The 21,951-nt window shown below is 42.8% G+C and overlaps 2 protein-coding genes across 2 annotated transcripts; both read right to left on the reverse strand.

Moving 5' to 3' along the window:
* Nucleotides 1–2,034: 2,034 nt before the first annotated feature.
* LOC308123962 (uncharacterized protein) lies at nt 2,035–13,883 on the reverse strand (the record flags this gene model as incomplete). Its single annotated transcript, XM_080486713.1, has 7 exons — nt 2,035–2,982; nt 3,078–3,226; nt 3,324–3,385; nt 3,510–5,461; nt 5,553–5,613; nt 6,769–6,905; nt 13,876–13,883. 4 exons carry the CDS (start codon nt 13,881–13,883, stop codon nt 3,568–3,570), a joined length of 2,100 nt encoding a protein of 699 aa, XP_080342839.1. The 3' UTR covers nt 2,035–2,982; nt 3,078–3,226; nt 3,324–3,385; nt 3,510–3,567.
* Nucleotides 13,884–14,208: 325 nt separating this feature from the next.
* LOC308123963 (uncharacterized protein) lies at nt 14,209–21,619 on the reverse strand (the record flags this gene model as incomplete). The annotated part of the gene is made up of 9 exons (XM_080486714.1): nt 14,209–14,941; nt 15,037–15,185; nt 15,283–15,344; nt 15,469–15,668; nt 16,020–16,204; nt 16,338–16,399; nt 16,517–21,336; nt 21,422–21,441; nt 21,611–21,619. The coding sequence occupies 3 exons, from the start codon at nt 21,617–21,619 to the stop codon at nt 16,545–16,547; spliced, it is 4,821 nt and encodes a 1,606-aa protein (XP_080342840.1). The 3' UTR covers nt 14,209–14,941; nt 15,037–15,185; nt 15,283–15,344; nt 15,469–15,668; nt 16,020–16,204; nt 16,338–16,399; nt 16,517–16,544.
* Between the last annotated feature and the right edge of the window lie 332 nt (nt 21,620–21,951).

Here is a 21,951-nt window from a genome sequence, read left to right on the forward strand (position 1 = left end):
GGGCCAGGGGACCTGGTGTGGATATACTGCCCTGTCCGCAAAAAGGGGATCTCCCCCAAGCTTTGCAGCCACTGGCAGGGGCCTGGCGAGGTGGTGGGCCGTCTGTCTGAAGTGGTGTATCGGGTGCGGATGCCTGGTAAACGCCGCATTGTGGTGCTGCACCAGGACAGACTTTCACCATATCGCCCCCTTGCTCCACCAGCAGTTGTCGGAGGGGGTGATGGCAACCCCCCAGGCTCCAACCAGACTGACACTCCGCCAGGTCCGGCTGCTGGCTGCTCTGGACGGCCTGATCGCCAGCGGAGGCGGCCTGGACGCTTGAGAGACTTTGTCCTGGGTGATGGGGTCGCCGAGGACGACTGACCCCTCAGGTGGGGGCTGTGTAGCGATCAGGGAGCTGATCGCTGTGTATGCAGCAATGCATCTTGGGTGTTTGGGGAATATGGGCTTTAAACTTCAATTAATGTTGTTCTAATTAGTTTTGGCTGTAGTGTTGGTGTTTGTGTTGTCATGCTTTTACTGTTTTATCAGTTGACCCAATTTAATTTATTGTTATTTTAGCACCAAGTACGAGAGTTGTACTGTGTTTGATGTGCTCTGGTCCGTTTTCTTCAAATGGTTCGTTCTGATTTTTCACAATAAAAGCGCCTGTCTGTACAGCGTGCGGAAGGAAGCCTGAATCGTCCTTCTTCTTCTCGGCTCGCCACAATATATATATATATTCGTCTCACTGTTGAGAAAGTTTGGGAATGTCGAAAAGGATGCCATCTTTTTCATTTACCTGAGGTCAGCCGTCGATACGTCGCTGTTGGCACACCACCCAAAATAACATCCCTCTATCAGCACATGTATGCAGGTGCAGAAGGCTGCGTCCGAGTCAATAGGAAATGCTCAAATACCGTCACAATGAATAGTGGAGTAAGGCAGGAGTGTGTGGCAGCCCCTGGCCTGATGATGAGAGTGTGTCATCATTCCCTGGAGGGCAGTGTGGCCACTCCAATCGAGCCAACTTAGAGTATGCAGATGATGTGGACCTTTAATAGTTAAATTAATAACAATTACCACAATTACCAGTAAAACTTGAAGGATTTTGGAGTTCTTGAAACAGAAGAGGTCGACATTTCATTCACCTTTGTGCACATTAATAAGACAGCAAGTATGATTCCAGAAATTATATTTATTTACAATGAAAACAAATAAAAACACAGATTCTAACTACCGATATACAGCTTGGTGTGTGTAGGTGTGTGTGTGACGTGTGATGGAACTACAAAACAAGATGGCGGATCACAGAAAAAATACATTCCAAATGGAGGTTATCAGAGAGACAGGAAGGCTGTCCTCAGTCTCGACAAAGTGCTGGGAGAACAAAAAAAGCTAGTCTTTAGCGTCTGCTTCCTGTGTGTCTCTGTTAAAGGAACATTTCTAGAATGAGTTGATGTGAATGCGATTTGTCTTATAAAACGTCTGGAGTTGTCAGATGGTGTTCAGTTACTGTGTGATGTTGTCTTTGACGTGAAATGTGTAGGATTGTGAGTTAACAAGTTAGTAAAGCAAAGATTAGCATGCAGACCCTGTGTGTGTGTGTGTGTGTGTGTGTTAAAATGAAATCCAACGAACACTTTCGACTCCTTGGACTTCCTTTCTGCCTCTATCCTCAAAGCACATACTGAGTTCTGCCTTGGAACACTGTTCAGAAAACACTCAAATTACAGGAAGTTATTACCATTGATGTTTTTCAAACTTATATTAGAGACTTTTTAATTGCTAATGGCATGCGAAGATATATTAATGTATAGCACAATCACCATCATTTGTTTTAGGGCTCTATAAGCATGCGCTGAGGTCCTGTCTGGTTTATCATGACTCTTTTGCTCCTCGTGACTCGCTACTCCTCTCTATCCGGCCCTCTCCTCTCCCTTTAGCCCCTCCCATTCTTCACCGGACCATGTAACACCACTCATCCACAGGACTTGGTGAGACGAGAACTTTAGAAAAGCAAGTTAAAGAAAGATGAACAAAAACCACCTCATAGTCCGTACATGTTTCCAACACCTTTAATAGAAGCATCTTCAGTAAATTAAGATACAGCTTTCAGTGCCTGTTTTACATGGCAAAAACATTTCATCATTGCTATCATGATACAGTATAGACTATTGTTTTATACATTATTATATAATGTAGAGCATCCGTGAATATAGTTACACAAAAATAAAGCAAAGACTATAGAAAAATACTCTGAAATTACATTTAAATAATAAAACAGACTGGATATTCATACAGGACATTGTATATTACATTTGTATGACGCCTCATCATTCACCTGAATTCTGGCTGTAAAGCTCCACTGAGGTTTTGAGGTACAGCCCACAAACTCTTGTTGAACTTTCACTCATATAAAAATGAAAGACTTTGTTTTGATCATAAATAGCTTTGTTTTTACACAGTAAATATTGTCGGTACATTTAATGTAGGTGAATCAAAATCTGGATTTACTGAATGCCAGAACATCCATCCATCCATTTTCTTCCACTTATCTGTTTCCAGGTCGCGGGGGTGGCAGTCTGAGCACTGTCACCTAGATCACATCGCACCGATTAAGAACCTTCCTGCAGGTGGTGAGCCCACGGGAAGGTGGCGCCCGGCGTGGGACACGAACTCACTACTCACTACTCTCATGCTCTACCAACTGAGCTAGCCAGGGGTAATGCCAGAACAGCAAAGTACTTATTGATCAAGTCTATTCATCTTACAATTTTCTTCTGAAGTTTCTTCCAATAGTTGTTCATCACGATTTAGCATTTTGAATATTATCAAAGTCCTTCTTCATATCACTGACAGCAAACATTCTCCAGCAGAAGTTCTACTGCTGACATGAGAGCAGCCATGACAGCAGCACCAAGACTGAGGCGGTGCCAAGGCTGATCTTGTGGCTCACTCCACCTGCGGTTGTATTGGGAGCTGCAGTTGACACAGGAGTATCTGTTGGATAAAAAGGGAAACAAGTCACTTCTTAAACAAGCCCTTCAACAACATTGTACATTTTTAATGAAAGTGTGTTTTTAAATCGTGCTTACCTGTCCCGTTCACAAAAACAGAGGTGGTGTCAATGTTGAAGGCTGTGACGTTTCGAGCTGCAATAGCCAAAACGTTTGCAATCTGAGCGTTGTTAGGAACCGACGATGATGGAAATATAAGTTGCAACATGTTGATGATGGATCCATTGCTGCAAAAGGAATAATCATAATTTGGTTTTATTTGCCTGAATATCCATTTGATATTATTATTTTAGTTTTTTAAAGGAGACTGCTCAAATGACAAACCTGAATGACAACACTGATAACCGTCTAAATGAAGCAAATTCTCGTTGGTAGAAAGGGACAAGCTGCAAAAATACATAGGAGTTCTCTGTTAACATTCATTTATCTATTCATCTTATCTCCAATTTCATCATTTGTATCAAGTCTCATAAGATATTTCACAATACTCTCAACTTTCAGAGCACTTACATTGGTTCTTATCGATGTTGCCCGAGCCATGAATGCAGCAGATGATGGATTTGACAAGTCACTTGTAAAAGTCTCTCCACGAGATGTGAAAGTCAAATCTGTTGTTGTTTCTGCGTCTGCAGGTGGAGCAGCAGTCACTACAGGTGTCATAGTGACAGGGGCTGTTGTCGGAGTTGTGGGGGCAGATGTTGTGGTTGTGGGAGCAGATGTAGTTGTGGGAGATGAAGTTATAGTCACGGGGGCTGTTGTTGTAGTTGTGGGAGCTGAAGCTGTAGTTGTTTGGGCTGAAGTTGTAGTTGTGGGAGCTGAAATTGTAGTTGTGGGGTCTGAAGTTGTAGTTGTGAGGGTAGATGTTGTAGTTGTGGGAGCTGAAGCTGTAGTTGTGGGAGCTGAAGCTGTAGTTGTGGGGCCAGATGTTGTAGTTGTGGGAGCAGATGTAGTTGTGGGGGCAGATGTTGTAGATGTGGGGACTGAAGTTGTAGTTGTTGAAGCTGACGATGTAGTTGTGGGGGTAGATGTCGTAGTTGAGGGAGCTGAAGCTGAAGTTGTGGGAGCTGAAGATGTAGTTGTGGGAGCTGAAGTTGTAGTTGTGGGAGCAGATGTTGTAGTTGTGGGGGTAGATGTTGTAGTTGTGGGAGCTGAAGATGTAGTTGTGGGAACTGAAGATGTAGTTGTGGGAGCTGAAGTTGTAGTTGTGGGGGTAGATGTTGTAGTTGTGGGAGCTGAAGATGTAGTTGTGGGAGCAGATGTTGTAGTTGTGGGAGCTGAAGATGTAGTTGTGGGAGCTGAAGTTGTGGTTGTGGGAGCTGAAGATGTAGTTGTGGGAGCAGATGTTGTAGTTGTGGGAGCTGAAGATGTAGTTGTGGGAACTGAAGATGTAGTTGTGGGAGCTGAAGATGTAGTTGTGGGAACTGAAGATGTAGTTGTGGGAGCTGAAGTTGTAGTTGTGGGGGTAGATGTTGTAGTTGTGGGAGCTGAAGATGTAGTTGTGGGAGCAGATGTTGTAGTTGTGGGAGCTGAAGATGTAGTTGTGGGAGCTGAAGTTGTGGTTGTGGGAGCAGATGTTGTAGTTGTGGGAGCTGAAGATGTAGTTGTGGGGGCTGAAGTTGTAGTTGTGGGAGCTGAAGTTGTAGTTGTGGGGGTAGATGTTGTAGTTGTGGGAACTGAAGATGTAGTTGTGGGAGCTGAAGTTGTGGTTGTGGGAGCAGATGTTGTAGTTGTGGGAGCTGAAGATGTAGTTGTGGGAACTGAAGATGTAGTTGTGGGGGCTGAAGTTGTAGTTGTGGGAGCTGAAGTTGTAGTTGTGGGGGCAGATGTTGTAGTTGTGGGAGCTGAAGTTGTAGTTGTGGGGGCTGAAGTTGTAGTTGTGGGGGCAGATGTTGTAGTTGTGGGAGCTGAAGTTGTAGTTGTGGGAGCTGAAGTTGTAGTTGTGGGGGCTGAAGTTGTAGTTGTGGGGGCTGAAGTTGTAGTTGTGGGAGCTGAAGTTGTAGTTGTGGGAGCTGAAGTTGTGGTTGTGGGAGCTGAAGATGTAGTTGTGGGGGCAGATGTTGTAGTTGTGGGAGCTGAAGTTGTAGTTGTGGGAGCTGAAGTTGTAGTTGTGGGGGCTGAAGTTGTAGTTGTGGGAGCTGAAGTTGTAGTTGTGGGGGCAGATGTTGTAGTTGTGGGAGCTGAAGTTGTAGTTGTGGGGGCTGAAGTTGTAGTTGTGGGAGCTGAAGTTGTAGTTGTGGGAGCTGAAGTTGTGGTTGTGGGGGTAGATGTTGTAGTTGTGGGAGCTGAAGATGTAGTTGTGGGGGTAGATGTTGTAGTTGTGGGAGCTGAAGATGTAGTCATGGCGACTGTTGTTGTAGTTATGGGAGCAGTTGTAGTTGTGGGAGCTGAAGTTGTAGTTGAAGGAGTTGCCGTTGAGCCCGGAGTGACTGTTGATCCTTGAGATGACACTTCTCCAACGGTTGCTGTAAACCACATTGACAAGGATTAAAGCTAAATCCAGTTCACACTATGTTTTGTTTCTCCCCTCTTAGTCTATAAAAATCCCTCACTTACCAATTAGTATCACAATAATGGTTATTAGCTGTCTGTTCCCCATCATGGCCGCCGCTTGAGTCTGAAATGTTGGAAAGTACAAGTCAGTGCATGAAACTCTTTCACGTACAATTCATGACAATCATTCATAAAAAAATTAATTATGTGTATTATAGTTGGATATTTATAGTTCTGTCAATAGGGGACATTATATTATGCCAAGGAGAATATAAAACTATCAAACTCCTGTATTGAATCAAATAAAATGTATTTTTCCACCGTTCCTTTATCCCACTTCAGTAAACAAAGTTTCTCACTACAAAGTTGATTCCTCACCATTCACTTTTTAACCAATAGACATATACACACTTCATTCCAATTCTATTTTAGTTCATCAGTTAATATAAACATGTTTTAATGTAAAACAGCCAGCTTCATATTAAGTCTTTCTTTACACTGAGCATGAAACCCTCTAAATATATTTAATAGTATTGTTGTGGAGGATTCACTCAACATGAATGTCGGTATTATTAAATGTAATTATTAAATCTGTAGGTAAGTGGGAATTCATATTAAGTTTGTGATGTGAGTTTGTTTATCTCGTTTAACAAAAATGACCATAAACGTCGTGTAGGAAAAGCACAAGGGCTTTAATTTTACTCGACTTAAACTATTTCACAACCTGTGTTGTATTGTATCGATTCAACGTGTATTTATTTCGGTACCACAGTAAGAATGTGCACAAAACAAAAAAACAAAAAAATATTTTAAATAAATCAGGTGTCTTAGTTTTATCATAATCTTCTTTATGATTATGTTTTTATGTTTTAGTGTCTTTTGTGTCTCAACAAAAACAGGAAACCAACTGTCAATGTTTTTTAAACATGAAAATTCAGCTACTGTTTTAAGAGAAATACTAGATCATCAAAACTGTATTTTTTTCACAGTTTTGTGAACCTTCAAACAAATAGTGATTTTTGATAGTCAGTCAAAGCAGGATAGAAGATGTAACTGGAATCAAAGCAGATTTCATCTAATATGTTCAATATCAAACCCTTTCAACACAGCCTGAAGACAGACACAATTTTAACAGTTGTTTTATAATTATTGTTTACCCCCACATAGCCAAAAGGTTAAATCACGTGCAGTTATCAATTAAAAACAATGGACAATTAAATCCCAATAGAAATACTTAAAACTGATTTTATGTGAACTTCATCCACAAAAATGTACTTACCCAAAATCAGAGTGCGTTTTGTTAAGTCCTCTGTGATCGTCCCTCCTGCTTCCTTATCTCTTATGATGCTACCAACCTCCTTCAGCTCCTTTATATGTACAATGCATGTTGCAATAGTGTGAGGTATGACAAGATTTCTCCGTGCAATGTTTCAACACGTCAATGTCGACGAAATGAAGGGTGGAGTAAACAAAACAAAAAAACAGGTGCATGTTCATTGTGACAAGGCCCAGAGACCAGATCTTGATTGTTCAAGCTGCAGGTTCAGTTTTGTGTAATACGTTTTACTACCTTGTTTGGTTCTGTTCAGAAAGAAATTAAATTAAATTTTTTTTCCCCACAAAATGACCACAGTAATTGGAGTTAGTGTGATTGATAGACACACTATGGAAGCGTCCCACAGAGTTACGCTCCCTCTAGTGTTCACATGGAAATGGTGCAGCCCAGCAGGAAATAGGAAATGTCGTTGGGTGCGTCTCTGGTGTTTTTCTTGCAAATAGTTCATCGATCCACAGAACTGAGAAATCAGAGTTTTTGTTCACAAACAACATGTTGTATATCAACAATATAGCAAGAAAATAAAAAAAATAAAAAAATAAACCAATTCACTTCACCCTGTCCATTCAATAATTTTTCACCCAGTGCAATACCATGCCCACGATCCCATACTGTTCTAGCTTAGTGCTAAATATATCATGTGTTTACTGTGTCAAAAGCCTCTCTGGAATTCATACTGTTTGTGACAATTGTTTTCTAATTCTATTGGGGTGTTGATTCTGCCAGTAGTTTTGCCTGATTGTGGCTGTTTCACACTTAGATTCTGGAGCAATCTTCATTCATCTTCATTAAAAAATGAAATACAGCTTTATAGTTACAACAGAATTTCTTTATTTGAAAATTAAAGAATGCCTGTGAACAACATTAAAAAAAACGTTTTGACAAACTTTCCCCTGTGGACTCCTCTGCCACAAGAAACCCCATGAAATGTTCTTTAACGTCTGGGATGTTTTCAAGGGACACAATCCTCGCAATGGCAGAGAGCTGTCCTTTATGGCTCAGGTCAGGGTTGCAATCCAAAATAATGGAGAAATACTTTGATGTTTTTATGTCCCCCACTATCTTTTCCAATCATTTTGTGCTGATTGAGTCGATTTGTTCGTTTTGGATTATTTTCCCTGAGTAATGTGTGTGACTGCCTGTTCCACTTTGCACCCGACCAACATGCTGTTTCATCACAGGGTCGAACTTTGCCATAGGTTCAACCTCTTTCAAAACGTGTCTGGCTTGTTTACAGTTTCTGTGCTACCCCCTTAAAGCCATGTTTCTTTGGGCTGAGGACTGGATTATGGCAACTAATCTTGTTCGAACATCACGCCACCTGTTTCTCTCTGCCTCAGCTAGTACCATCTCTTGTTTATCAATTGTTCGCCCCCTTTGCAAGACGGACCAGTCTCATGGCTCTTTAGTCAGAGAAGGTCTGAGAGACTGGAAAAAATGCAAGAAACCTGCTCGTTTCAAATATCTCTGAGATAACATTTTGCAGCAGAAGCAGTATAATGCGTCTTTTTTCTTTTGGAATACATCAGCCAGCTTCTTTTGATTTTCTCTCCATTGACTAAGAGTCTACTGAAGTAATCATGTTGACGCCTTCTTCCATCTTTTTCTTTCGGAAATGTGAAATTGTTTTTGGTTTGATATGGTCCCCTTTGAACAAACTCTGTTCTAATTGCATCAGTTAAATCAGAATTGTTACGCCCCATAGAGAGTGAGGTCTTAACATGAGCAAGTGAACGAGGCGGGAGTGTTCATACTCTGTTGTAAGTTCACAGCTTTTCTGCACGTCACCCATCACTCAGTCTTAACTCTGCAGGAAGCTTAATCTGTAAACAAAAGCATTTTTGTTGAACGATTCATAATGATGCATCAGGTTATCCAACAATCCCATCTTTATTAGTCTCTGGCTGGAAACACAAACTTCGTCCAACTTCCAAAAACAATTCCTTCTCTTAAAACTTGCAGTTATGACGTAGATATGGGTGTGACTATTGTAATGCTTTCACAGTAATCAAAATGAATGATGAGCATAATAAATGTTTCTCTGACAGATTCTTGATCCTCTTCTTGAAGTGTATCCGTCAGACCTGTTTTCTGTTGAACAGTGTCTTGTTTCGGGAATCGGTGTTCCGTTTCCTCCTCCATTTAGAGCAGTCGGTTGAATAAAGCAGCTTCACACAGTAAATACAGAGGGGATTTTTCTGAAGGTAATGACTTTCCTCGAATGCCAGTGTGTGTGTGTGTGTGTGTGTGTGTGTGTGTGTGTGTGTGTGTGTGTGTGTGTGTGTGTGTGTGTGTGTGTGTGTGTGTGTGTGTGTGTGTGTGTGTGTGTGTGTGTGTGTGGCCTCTTCCTCTTTGGAGGTGAGCAATGGGATCCTAAAAATAGTTGCTCAGTCATTCCAGGGGCGTCGAACTCCTCTGCTGCTTCAGTCTACGTAGATGAGAATTACCCATATCTCCGGGCCACCGACGTGCAAGTTCATGACAGTGTGTCCTCACCTGCCGCCTTTGCCACTTGTTCTGTGACACTTTAGAAGATGATTTATGTTTTTTGCTGTATACGGTTCATATGAAATGTGCGTGAAAGGATGACATCTTTATGCATCGTTAAAATGTTTGACAACAAAAGAGTTGTTGAGCATGCTCTACCTGTGTCTGTGTAAAGTTTCTCCTGTCCTTTCAGTAATCTGTCCGTCAGTCTTTGATTGTAAGCTGACGCATTGATGTTGGTCTATCAAGTGTTACTTTTTGAGAAAGTTGTCTGGAACAGGACTCCCATCCTTTATATTTCTTCCTCTGGTGAAAGTACTGAAATATTGTTCAAGACATTTTGTATTGGCTGAAATCATCCCAAGAAGGTGATGAGAGAGAATGAGAGATGAGAATCAGAAAGAATGTGTATCTCGAAAGAATAAACTTCTCTTGTGTTCTTTTATGAGAGCATAGTTTACTCCCTTGATTCCTGCAGTGAGGCTATAAGGTGTGATAAACATATGCGAAGCAACAATATTCAAGTTAACTACTTAACATTGTTTCATAATATTTTCACTGCAGCAGGTTGAGTCCTGTTTATTGAAATAGTTTGTTGGTTTTATTTATTTGTATGTTTATATCTTTGTATTAGTCTTTTATTGGCTTTTATTAGAGGAGAGAAACACTAACCAGACAGGAATGCTACCATTAAATTGCAGACTCTGTTAATGAATAACTTGGTGAGATTATATAACATTAATTCATTGGACAGCTGACAGCTCTCTGATCTCGGAATGGCACTGTAATATGACACAGATGCTTTGGACAGAGCTTCCTTAGTGCTCTTCCTTTATATTTTCCATAATTTCATGTTACTGCAGTGCTGCCAGACACGAACAGTAATCTAATTTTTTCAGGTGCAAACAATACTTTTAAACGCTCAGTGATATTTTAGCATGTCCAAAGGATACAGAGGCTGAACCCAAAAGCAAACGCACAAAAAGAGGTATCCTGAAGGGGTAATCCAAAGACGTGTCCAAAACATGAGCAAAAGTTCATAAACATGAGTCGTCCAAACAACACAAGAAACAAAGGGAAAATTATGGTACTTGATTGTGTTGCGATTAGTGATATCTGGCGATTCAGGTTATATTCAAACTGATACTGATTTCAGGGCAAGATCTGTTTTTTGTTATATTCAGCTAGCTGAATATCGGAAGTCTTTTACCCAAAATAGAGCTTGTTTGGGTGTGGGCACTGCCAACCAATGCCGATATCGTTGTGATTGCCGACAGCCGGTTGAAGAAATGATAATGGTTGGCTATTAAAAATGTAAATTCTACACTAAAGTGTAAAGAAGTCGATATCTAACGTGTTTGAAACTTTCACTTTACAGGTTGTGATATACAAGGAGTCCTATATTACTATTGGTAGTTGCTGCAGACGTCCCTCTGCAGCAAAGGAAACCTTGTCCTCCTCATCTAACCTCCTTTCCAAACTACCTGACAATGAAATTGCCTCCTGTGGTGATCTGAAATTGAACTGGCTGACACCAGCTTCAGATGAATTTAAAGCATTTTATAACACAATGGATTTTAAACAGTCAATAGCCTGGCCTGTATGTCAGTATTAGGTCCCTGCTATTTATATCATTTTTGGGTTGAATCGTCCAAAATGCGAACTTCATTGTTTATGCAGATGATACTGTCATTTATTGTTAACATCAAGACCTCAGAAACAATGCAAAATAACATCGCCATCAACAACCAATGCTCCATTGCAATGCCCACCAGTCGGTGCGCCTTGAAGAAGCCAAAGAAAAACAAAGCTCCCGGCATCTGCAAACATTACAGCTGGAAAGCTCAAAGCAGGTGGAGACAATGTCCTCCTATGGTTTACTAATATCTTCAACTCAATCTGGATCTGCGAGACACTGCCTGATGACTGGTGAAGGAGAATCATTCTCCTTTAAAAAAAAAAGAAAAAAAAGAAAAGGAAAGGAGATCAGCTGATTTACAGGAGCCATAGAGGAATTACGCTCCTTTCCATCGCCGGCAAAAAGTATCCCCATGGTTACTCCTCACCCGAGTCGTCCCTATATATATATATATTCGTCTCACTGTTGAGAAAGTTTGGGAATGTCGAAAAGGATGCCATCTTTTTCATTTACCTGAGGTCAGCACTCGATACGTCGCTGTTGGCACACCACCCAAAATAACATCCCTCTATCAGCACATGTATGCAGGTGCAGAAGGCTGCGTCCGAGTCAATAGGAAATGCTCAAATACCGTCACAATGAATAGTGGACTAAGGCAGGAGTGTGTGGCAGCCCCTGGCCTGATGATGAGAGCGTGTCATCATTCCCTGGAGGGCAGTGTGGCCACTCCAATCGAGCCAACGTAGAGTATGCAGATGATGCTGCCCTTATGTGGACCTCACTGTCTCGCCTCAAACAAGCTCTCGATTCCCTCTCAGGAAGAGGCTGACAAGTTGGCCTACAACTGAATTGGAACAAGACGGAGCTACTCCACACTGGAGATGGTCCTGACCTTAAACGCCTCAGCTATGACAGTATCGATCAAAAATCGATAAATCTAAATATTATGGATCCATTATCAGCAACAATGGAAACCTTCACTGCCGGAAAGCCCTTGGTCATTTCAGTCCCGCAATCCCTGTCAAGGCTATAATGGAGACACAGATATGTGACACGCATCACCAAGTTACATCTATATAACTCATCCAATCTCTCTGGTCTTCTTTAGGAGTCTGAAACTTTGCCCTGAATAAACCCAAGAGACCAAATTAGATGGTTTGGAAACCAGATCACTCTGCTGTATCGAGGGGATACATACAGTAGGTCACAGCATGTGATGAATGTAGAATTGCGAGGACAGACCGAACAGCCTCCAGATTGAATTTTTATTTACGCGTAAATTTTGTCATTATATTGTTTTGAAGAGGCTTGCTGCAGGTACTTTTATGCCATTACAGTTTTTTTCAGTCGCTAACAAGCGTTTGTCCAAACAGTTGTCACATTTTCAAAACTCTAAATACAATTAGCACAGCATCGGTCTTCTGTGGCCATACCATTCACACATTTCATGTCGTTTTCACACAATATGCAGTCAGTAAACACATTTCCATAATGCTTACATTTTCTTAACAGACAAGCTGTACCTCCCAACAAAACTATGGATTGTTTTTGTAGTATTTGGGAATGTTAACACACAACATCCCACAATAGCAAAAACAATATTCCAAACCTTAAATACAGTAGAAAAACCTCTGCTTCTGCAATGATGAATTCAAAAACAATATATCTCAGTTGATAATAAACAAACAATTGAATAATTTACACACTGCTGATTTAGGTCTATGACCATCAACCACATGACCAGATGTCCCTCCTTGAAGCTATGGATGCTGGCTGCAGGGACATCACAGTTGATGATTGCCAAGGGTGGATCCGACATAGCAAGCGGTTCTATCCCAGGTGCATCGCCTTGGATAAAATCATATGCGATGTTGATGAAAACATGTGGCCGAACCCTGAAGATCGCAGAGATTAGCTACAGTAATTTTGTGGGGTTTTTTAGTTTTTTTTTTTTTTTTTAGTTCTCCCTTTTTTATCTGGGCTTTTTGCAGTTGTTTTTTGGGTCAGAATGCTCTTATTTGTTTCATGGATATTTTGTTCACTGTAAGCAATACTGTAACTTTTTCTGTTCAATCATACTGTAAACAGTATTTCTACTGTACCTCCTGAAGTAAAAAGTAAAGGAAAAACATGATTTGCTTCTTACTGGAATGCTTTGAAATGTGAACATTATATGTGGACATACAGTTCCCAACCAAGAAATTTAGTGTAAAAACGGTGGATTGCATGTTCCATCCATCCATTATCTATACCGCTTATCCAATGCAGGGTCGCGGGGGGGGCTGGAGCCTATCCCAGCTATTAGCAGGTGTTAGGCAGGGTACACCCCTGGACACGACGCCAGACTGTCGCAGGGATTGCATGTTTTGCATGCAAATACCTGTAAAACGGAAACATAAAACTCTATGCAGTTTTTGTAATGTCAACAATAGCAAGTATTTTGAAACCTAGTGTACTTTGATTGACAGAATGTACCTTGTGAAGTGAAAACAAGTGTTATTCTTTGACAGAGTTATTTAATTGAGTCAGATTTCCAGTGTTTTGGTAAAAGTAGTGTGTTCAGAGAAAGATATGTTCTATTTTGAAATGAAGAGTTAGTATATATCGAACAAAATGTGTTTTTGAGAAGAAAATTATCCATTTGGCCAATTGTGTTTTGTAGGTGTGAATCTGTGTTAAGAGTTTAGAAAAAGTATCTGAAGTATAGGTAAGCGCTTGTTAGTGATTGAAAAAAACTGTAATAGACTATGGAATGTACTGCATATGAACGGCTGTTCTACCACATTGCAGATGCTGGATGCCACTTATTAGTGTGGTTTAAGATTCATCGCCTGCTTTAAATCCCTCACTCATCTCTGTACTCTGTATGCCAAGGTAGGATGTCTTTGTCCACTCGTACGCTTATTGGGCTCCTCCCATCATACCTCTGCATCTACCTGACTTTAAAATGAAATCCAACAAACACTTTCGACACCTTGGACTTCCTTTCTGCCTCTATCCTCAAAGCACAGACTGAGTTCTGCCTTGGAACACTGTTCAGAAAGCACTCAAATTACAGGAAGTTATGACCATTGATGTTTTTAAAACTCATATTAGAGATTAGCCCACTCCTCTCTATCCGGCCCTCTCCTCTCCCTTTAGCCCCTCCCATTCTTCACCGGACCATGTAACACTACTCATCCACAGGACTTGGTGAGACGAGAACTTTAGAAAAGCAAGTTAAAGAAAGATGAATGAAAACCACCTCATAGTCCGTACATGTTTCCAACACCTTTAATAGAAGCATCTTCAGTAAATTAAGATACAGCTTTCAGTGCCTGTTTTACATGGCAAAAACATTTCATCATCGCTATCGTGATACAGTATAGACTATTGTTTTACACATTATTATATAATGTAGAGCATCCGTGAATATAGTTACACAAAAATAAAGCAAAGACTATAGAAAAATACCCTGAAATTACATTTAAATAATAAAACAGACTGGATATTCATACAGGACACAGTATATTACATTTGTATGACGCCTCATCATTCACCTGAATTCTGGCTGTAAAGCTCCACTGAGGTTTTGAGGCACAGCCCCCAAACTCTTGTTGAACTTTCACTCATATAAAAATAAAAGACTTTGTTTTGATCATAAATAGCTTTGTTTTTACACAGTAAATATTGTCGGTACTTTTAATGTAGGTGAATCAAAATCTGGATTTATTGAATGCCAGAACAGCAAAGTACTTATTAATCAAGTCTATTCATCATAAAGTTTCTTTCTGAAGTTTCTTCCAATAGTAGTTCATCACGATTTAGCATTTTGAATATTATCAAAGTCCTTCTTCATATCACTGACAGCAAACATTCTCTAGCAGAAGTTCTATTGCTGACATGAGAGCAGCCATGACAGCAGCACCAAGACTGAGGCGGTGCCAAGGCTGATCTTGTGGCTCACTCCACCTGCGGTTGTATTGGGAGCTGCAGTTGACACAGGAGTAGCTGTTGGATAAAAAGGGAAACAAGTCACTTCTTAAACAAGCCCTTCAACAACATTGTACATTTTTAATGAAATCGTGTTTTTAAATCGTGCTTACCTGTCCCGTTCACAACAATAGAGGTGGTGTCAATGTTGAAGGCTGTGACATTTCGAGCTGCAGTAGCCAAAACGTTTGCAATCTGAGCGTTGTTAGGAACCGACGATGATGGAAATATAAGTTGCAACATGTTGATGATGGATCCATTGCTGCAAAAGGAATAATCATAATTTGGTTTTATTTGCCTGAATATCCATTTGATATTATTATTTAATTTTTTTAAAGGAGACTACTCAAATGACAAACCTGAATGACAACACTGATAACCGTCTAAATGAAGCAAATTCTCGTTGGTAGAAAGGGACAAGCTGCAAAAATACACAGGAGTTCTCCGTAAACATTCATTTATATATTCATCTTATCTCCAATTTCATCATTTGTATCAAGTCTCATAAGATATTTCACAAAACTCTCAACTTTCAGAGCACTTACATTGGTTGTTATCGATGTTGCCCGAGCCATGAATGCAGCAGATGATGGATTTGACAAGTCACTTGTAAAAGTCTCTCCACGAGATGTGAAAGTCAAATCTGTTGTTGTTACTGCCTCTGCAGTTGGAGCAGCAGTCGTTACATTGGGAGCAGCAGTCGTTGCATTGGGAGCAGCAGTGGTGGTGTTTCTGATATTTGTTTCTGTCAAACACAAATGAAAATCAATCAACAGAAAAAAACTGCACTCTTGTGATTGTACGCAACTCTTTCTGATGACTGTCAAACTTGACTGAATGTAGTTGTAAAAAGAAGGCTATTTACTGGCAACAATTCAGTCTCATGCAAGGGAGTGGATGAGTGAAAAAATTGATATGAAGGCAAGGGCAGTGGCCTCTTTAATGGGCTGCCATTAATTGCTGCCATGCATCAGAAAAGTTATTACCTTCACATCAATTTTAGAGCTAAATAAGAAAATCTTCAATATATATATATCAAATAGAGGTCTATTCATTCAATCATCTACGTAGAGATGTAGGACTCCTGTTTGCTTACCAGTGACTCTGACAGAGTCCGTATCAATAGTAAGGTTGCCAGTGTTGTTGGGATTGGACGCAGCTTGAACGAAAGATTGTGAAACAGTTTCAGCCGGTGGGATTTCTGAAGACGGCGCAGACGAATTGAACTGAATGTCCAAATCTGCCTCAGTGTTTTCCATTCGCGTTCTGGCTGAAGCTGGTCTGCACCAAAGAAACATAGAAACATTGACAACTTGACATGCAAGTAATTATCTCTCCCCAGAAATGTCAGCAATAAAACATTCTAATAGACATATGCACAATGACAGTAAAGCTGGTGATTGTATGACCGTACCTGAACGCTCTGACGAAGCAACCCAGGAAAAATCGAAAAAATGGTCTGTAGGTACGGTCACACTGTGGGAAGTAAACAAATACAGAAATGAACAAAGTACCAATCAGGTTTTTGAATTGTAAAACAACAGCAAACTCTATTCATCAAGATTTATAAAGCAATTCTAATACTGTACTCACCAGATCCAACAACGGCGCTTCAAGGGCTCTAAATGCTGGACTGCCAGGATTCCTCAGTTCTTCTGAGAACGGCGTCACAATGACAACAAAAAGAACCACATTCAGTGGGGCTGATGGAGTGGTTGTTGTGACACCAGCTGTGGGAGGAAGTGTCGTAGTTGTGGGGGCAGATGTTGTAGTTGTGGGAGCAGATGTTGTTGTTGTGGGGGCAGATGTTGTAGTTGTGGGAGCTGAAGATGTAGTTGTGGGAGCTGTCGGTGTAGTTGTGGGAGCAGATGTTGAAGTTGTGGGGGCAGATGTCGTAGTTGTGGGGGCTGAAGTCGTAGTTGTGGGGGCAGATGTTGTAGTTGTTGGGGCAGATGTTGTAGTTGTGGGAGCTGAAGTTGTAGTTGTAGGAGCAGATGTTGTAGTTGTTGGTGCAGATGTTGTAGTTGTGGGGGCTGTTGTTGTAGTTGTGGGGGCAGAAGTTGTAGTTGTGGGAGCTGAAGTTGTAGTTGTGGGGGCAGATGTTGTAGTTGTTGGGGCAGATGTTGTAGTTGTGGGAGCTGAAGTTGTAGTTGTTGGTGCAGATGTTGTAGTTGTGGGGGCTGTTGTTGTAGTTGTGGGGGCAGATGTTGTGGTTGTGGGAGCTGAAGTTGTAGTTGTGGGGGCAGATGTTGTAGTTGTGGGTGCAGATGTAGTTGTTGGAGCAGAAGTCGTAGTTGTGGGAGCTGAAGTTGTAGTTGTGGGAGCCGAAGTTGTAGTTGTGGGGGCTGGTGTTGTAGTTGTGGGAGCTGTCGTTGTAGTTGTGGGGGCAGATGTTGTAGTTGTGGGAGCTGTCGTTGCAGTTGTGGGGGCTGAAGTCGTAGTTGTTGGAGCCGAAGTTGTAGTTGTGGGAGCAGATGTCGTAGTTGTGGGAGCAGATGTAGTTGTGGGGGGTGTCATAGTTGTGGGTGCAGATGTAGTTGTGGGAGCTGATGTTGTAGTTGTGGGAGCTGAAGTTGTAGTTGTGGGAGCAGATGTTGTAGTTGTGGGGGCAGATGTTGTAGTTGTGGGAGCTGTCGTAGTTGTGGGAGCTGAAGTTGTAGTTGTAACAGCTGTTGTTGTAGTTGTGGGAGCTGAAGTTGTAGTTGTGGGAGCAGCTGTGGTAGTTGTGGGAGCTGAAGTTGTAGTTGTGGGGGCAGATGTTGTAGTTGTTGTGGCAGATGTTGTAGTTGTGGGAGCAGATGTTGTAGTTGTTGGTGCAGATGTTGTTGTTGTGGGGGCTGTTGTAGTTGTGGGGACTGGTGTTGTAGTTGTGGGAGCTGAAGTTGTAGTTGTGGGGGCAGATGTTGTAGTTGTTGGGGCAGATGTTGTAGTTGTGGGAGCTGAAGTTGTAGTTGTTGGTGCAGATGTTGTGGTTGTGGGGGCTGTTGTTGTAGTTGTGGGAGCAGATGTTGTGGGAGCTGAAGTTGTAGTTGTGGGGGCAGATGTTGTAGTTGTGGGTGCAGATGTAGTTGTTGGAGCAGAAGTCGTAGTTGTGGGAGCTGAAGTTGTAGTTGTGGGAGCCGAAGTTGTAGTTGTGGGGGCTGGTGTTGTAGTTGTGGGAGCAGAAGTTGTAGTTGTGGCAGCAGATGTTGTAGTTGTTGGGGCTGATGTTGTCGTTGTGGGAGCAGATGTTGTAGTTGTAGGAGCAGATGTTGTAGTTGTGGGGGCAGATGTTGTAGTTGTTGTGGCAGATGTTGTAGTTGTGGGAGCAGATGTTGTAGTTGTTGGTGCAGATGTTGTTGTTGTGGGGGCTGTTGTAGTTGTGGGGACTGGTGTTGTAGTTGTGGGAGCTGAAGTTGTAGTTGTGGGGGCAGATGTTGTAGTTGTTGGGGCAGATGTTGTAGTTGTGGGACCTGAAGTTGTAGTTGTTGGTGCAGATGTTGTAGTTGTGGGGGCTGTTGTTGTAGTTGTGGGAGCAGATGTTGTGGGAGCTGAAGTTGTAGTTGTGGGGGCAGATGTCGTAGTTGTGGGTGCAGATGTAGTTGTTGGAGCAGAAGTCGTAGTTGTGGGAGCTGAAGTTGTAGTTGTGGGAGCCGAAGTTGTAGTTGTGGGGGCTGGTGTTGTAGTTGTGGGAGCAGAAGTTGTAGTTGTGGCAGCAGATGTTGTAGTTGTTGGGGCTGATGTTGTCGTTGTGGGAGCAGATGTTGTAGTTGTAGGAGCAGATGTTGTAGTTATTGGGACAGACGTTGTAGTTGTGGGGGCTGTTGTTGTAGTTGTGGGGGCAGAAGTTGTAGTTGTGGGAGCTGAAGTTGTAGTTGTGGGGGCAGATGTTGTAGTTGTTGGGGCAGATGTTGTAGTTGTGGGAGCTGAAGTTGTAGTTGTTGGTGCAGATGTTGTAGTTGTGGGGGCTGTTGTTGTAGTTGTGGGGGCAGATGTTGTGGTTGTGGGAGCTGAAGTTGTAGTTGTGGGGGCAGATGTTGTAGTTGTGGGTGCAGATGTAGTTGTTGGAGCTGAAGTCGTAGTTGTGGGAGCTGAAGTTGTAGTTGTGGGAGCCGAAGTTGTAGTTGTGGGGGCTGGTGTTGTAGTTGTGGGAGCTGTCGTTGTAGTTGTGGGGGCAGATGTTGTAGTTGTGGGAGCTGTCGTTGTAGTTGTGGGGGCTGAAGTCGTAGTTGTTGGAGCCGAAGTTGTAGTTGTGGGAGCAGATGTCGTAGTTGTGGGAGCAGATGTAGTTGTGGGGCGTGTCATAGTTGTGGGTGCAGATGTAGTTGTGGGAGCTGATGTTGTAGTTGTGGGAGCTGAAGTTGTAGTTGTGGGAGCAGATGTTGTAGTTGTGGGGGCAGATGTTGTAGTTGTGGGAGCTGTCGTAGTTGTGGGAGCAGAAGTTGTAGTTGTAACAGCTGTCGTTGTAGTTGTGGGGGCAGATGTTGTAGTTGTGGGAGCTGAAGTTGTAGTTGTGGGAGCAGCTGTGGTAGTTGTGGGAGCTGAAGTTGTAGTTGTGGGGGCAGATGTTGTAGTTGTTGGGGCAGATGTTGTAGTTGTGGGAGCAGATGTTGTAGTTGTTGGTGCAGATGTTGTTGTTGTGGGGGCTGTTGTAGTTGTGGGGACTGGTGTTGTAGTTGTGGGAGCTGAAGTTGTAGTTGTGGGGGCAGATGTTGTAGTTGTTGGGGCAGATGTTGTAGTTGTGGGAGCTGAAGTTGTAGTTGTTGGTGCAGATGTTGTAGTTGTGGGGGCTGTTGTTGTAGTTGTGGGAGCAGATGTTGTGGGAGCTGAAGTTGTAGTTGTGGGGGCAGATGTTGTAGTTGTGGGTGCAGATGTAGTTGTTGGAGCAGAAGTCGTAGTTGTGGGAGCTGAAGTTGTAGTTGTGGGAGCCAAAGTTGTAGTTGTGGGGGCTGGTGTTGTAGTTGTGGGAGCAGAAGTTGTAGTTGTGGCAGCAGATGTTGTAGTTGTTGGGGCTGATGTTGTCGTTGTGGGAGCAGATGTTGTAGTTGTAGGAACAGATGTTGTAGTTATTGGGACAGACGTTGTAGTTGTGGGGGCAGATGTTGTAGTTGTGGGACCTGAAGTTGTAGTTGTGGGGGCTGGTGTTGTAGTTGTGGGAGCAGAAGTTGTAGTTGTGGGGGCAGATGTTGTAGTTGTGGGAGCTGAAGTTGTAGTTGTAGGAGCAGATGTTGTCGTTGTTGGTGCAGATGTTATAGTTGTGGGTTCTGTTGTTGTAGTTGTGGGAGCAGATGTTGTAGTTGTGGGAGCTGAAGTTGCAGTTGTGGGGGCAGATGTTGTAGTTGTGGGTGCAGATGTAGTTGTTGGAGCAGATGTCGTAGTTGTGGGAGCTGAAGTTGTAGTTGTAGGAGCAGATATTGTAGTTGTTGGGACAGACGTTGTAGTTGTGGGGGCAGATGTTGTAGTTGTGGGAGCTGAAGTTGTAGTTGTAGGGGCTGTTGTTGTAGTTGTGGGAGCAGATGTTGTAGTTGTGGGAGCTGAAGTTGTAGTTGTGGGGGCAGATGTTGTCGTTGTGAGGGCAGATGTTGTAGTTGTGGGAGCTGATGTTGTAGTTGTGGGAGCTGAAATTGTAGTTGTGGGGGCAGATGTCGTGGTTGTGGCAGCAGATGTTGTAGTTGTGGGAGCTGAAGTTGTAGTTGTGGGGGCTGGTGTTGTAGTTGTGGGAGCAGAAGTTGTAGTTGTGGGGGCAGATGTTGTAGTTGTGGGGGCAGATGTCGTGGTTGTGGGAGCAGATGTTGTAGTTGTGGGGGCTGTTGTTGTAGTTGTGGGAGCAGATGTTGTAGTTGTGGGAGCTGAAGTTGTAGTTGTGGGAGCCGAAGTTGTAGTTGTGGGGGCTGGTGTTGTAGTTGTGGGAGCAGAAGTTGTAGTTGTGGCAGCAGATGTTGTAGTTGTTGGGGCTGATGTTGTCGTTGTGGGAGCAGATGTTGTAGTTGTAGGAGCAGATGTTGTAGTTATTGGGACAGACGTTGTAGTTGTGGGGGCAGATGTTGTAGTTGTGGGACCTGAAGTTGTAGTTGTGGGGGCTGGTGTTGTAGTTGTGGGAGCAGAAGTTGTAGTTGTGGGGGCAGATGTTGTAGTTGTGGGAGCTGAAGTTGTAGTTGTAGGAGCAGATGTTGTCGTTGTTGGTGCAGATGTTATAGTTGTGGGTTCTGTTGTTGTAGTTGTGGGAGCAGATGTTGTAGTTGTGGGAGCTGAAGTTGCAGTTGTGGGGGCAGATGTTGTAGTTGTGGGTGCAGATGTAGTTGTTGGAGCAGATGTCGTAGTTGTGGGAGCTGAAGTTGTAGTTGTAGGAGCAGATATTGTAGTTGTTGGGACAGACGTTGTAGTTGTGGGGGCAGATGTTGTAGTTGTGGGAGCTGAAGTTGTAGTTGTAGGGGCTGTTGTTGTAGTTGTGGGAGCAGATGTTGTAGTTGTGGGAGCTGAAGTTGTAGTTGTGGGGGTAGATGTTGTCGTTGTGAGGGCAGATGTTGTAGTTGTGGGAGCTGATGTTGTAGTTGTGGGAGCTGAAATTGTAGTTGTGGGGGCAGATGTCGTGGTTGTGGGAGCAGATGTTGTAGTTGTGGGAGCTGAAGTTGTAGTTGTGGGGGCTGGTGTTGTAGTTGTGGGAGCAGAAGTTGTAGTTGTGGGGGCAGATGTTGTAGTTGTGGGGGCAGATGTCATGGTTGTGGGAGCAGATGTTGTAGTTGTGGGGGCTGTTGTTGTAGTTGTGGGAGCAGATGTTGTAGTTGTGGGAGCTGAAGTTGTAGTTGTGGGGGCAGACGTTGTAGTTGTGGGGTCAGATGTTGTAGTTGTGGGAGCTGATGTTGTAGTTGTGGGAGCTGAAATTGTAGTTGTGGGACCTGAAGTTGTAGTTGTGGGAGCTGAAGTTGTAGTTGTGGGGGCTAGTGTTGTAGTTGTGGGGGCAGATGTTGTAGTTGTTGGGGTTGTTGTAGTTGTGGGAGCAGATGTTGTAGTTGTAGGTGCAGATGTAGTTGTGGGAGCAGATGTCGTAG

The sequence above is a fragment of the Lipophrys pholis genome (assembly GCF_963383615.2).
Source record: "Lipophrys pholis genome assembly, chromosome: 18".
NCBI lineage: Eukaryota > Metazoa > Chordata > Actinopteri > Blenniiformes > Blenniidae > Lipophrys > Lipophrys pholis.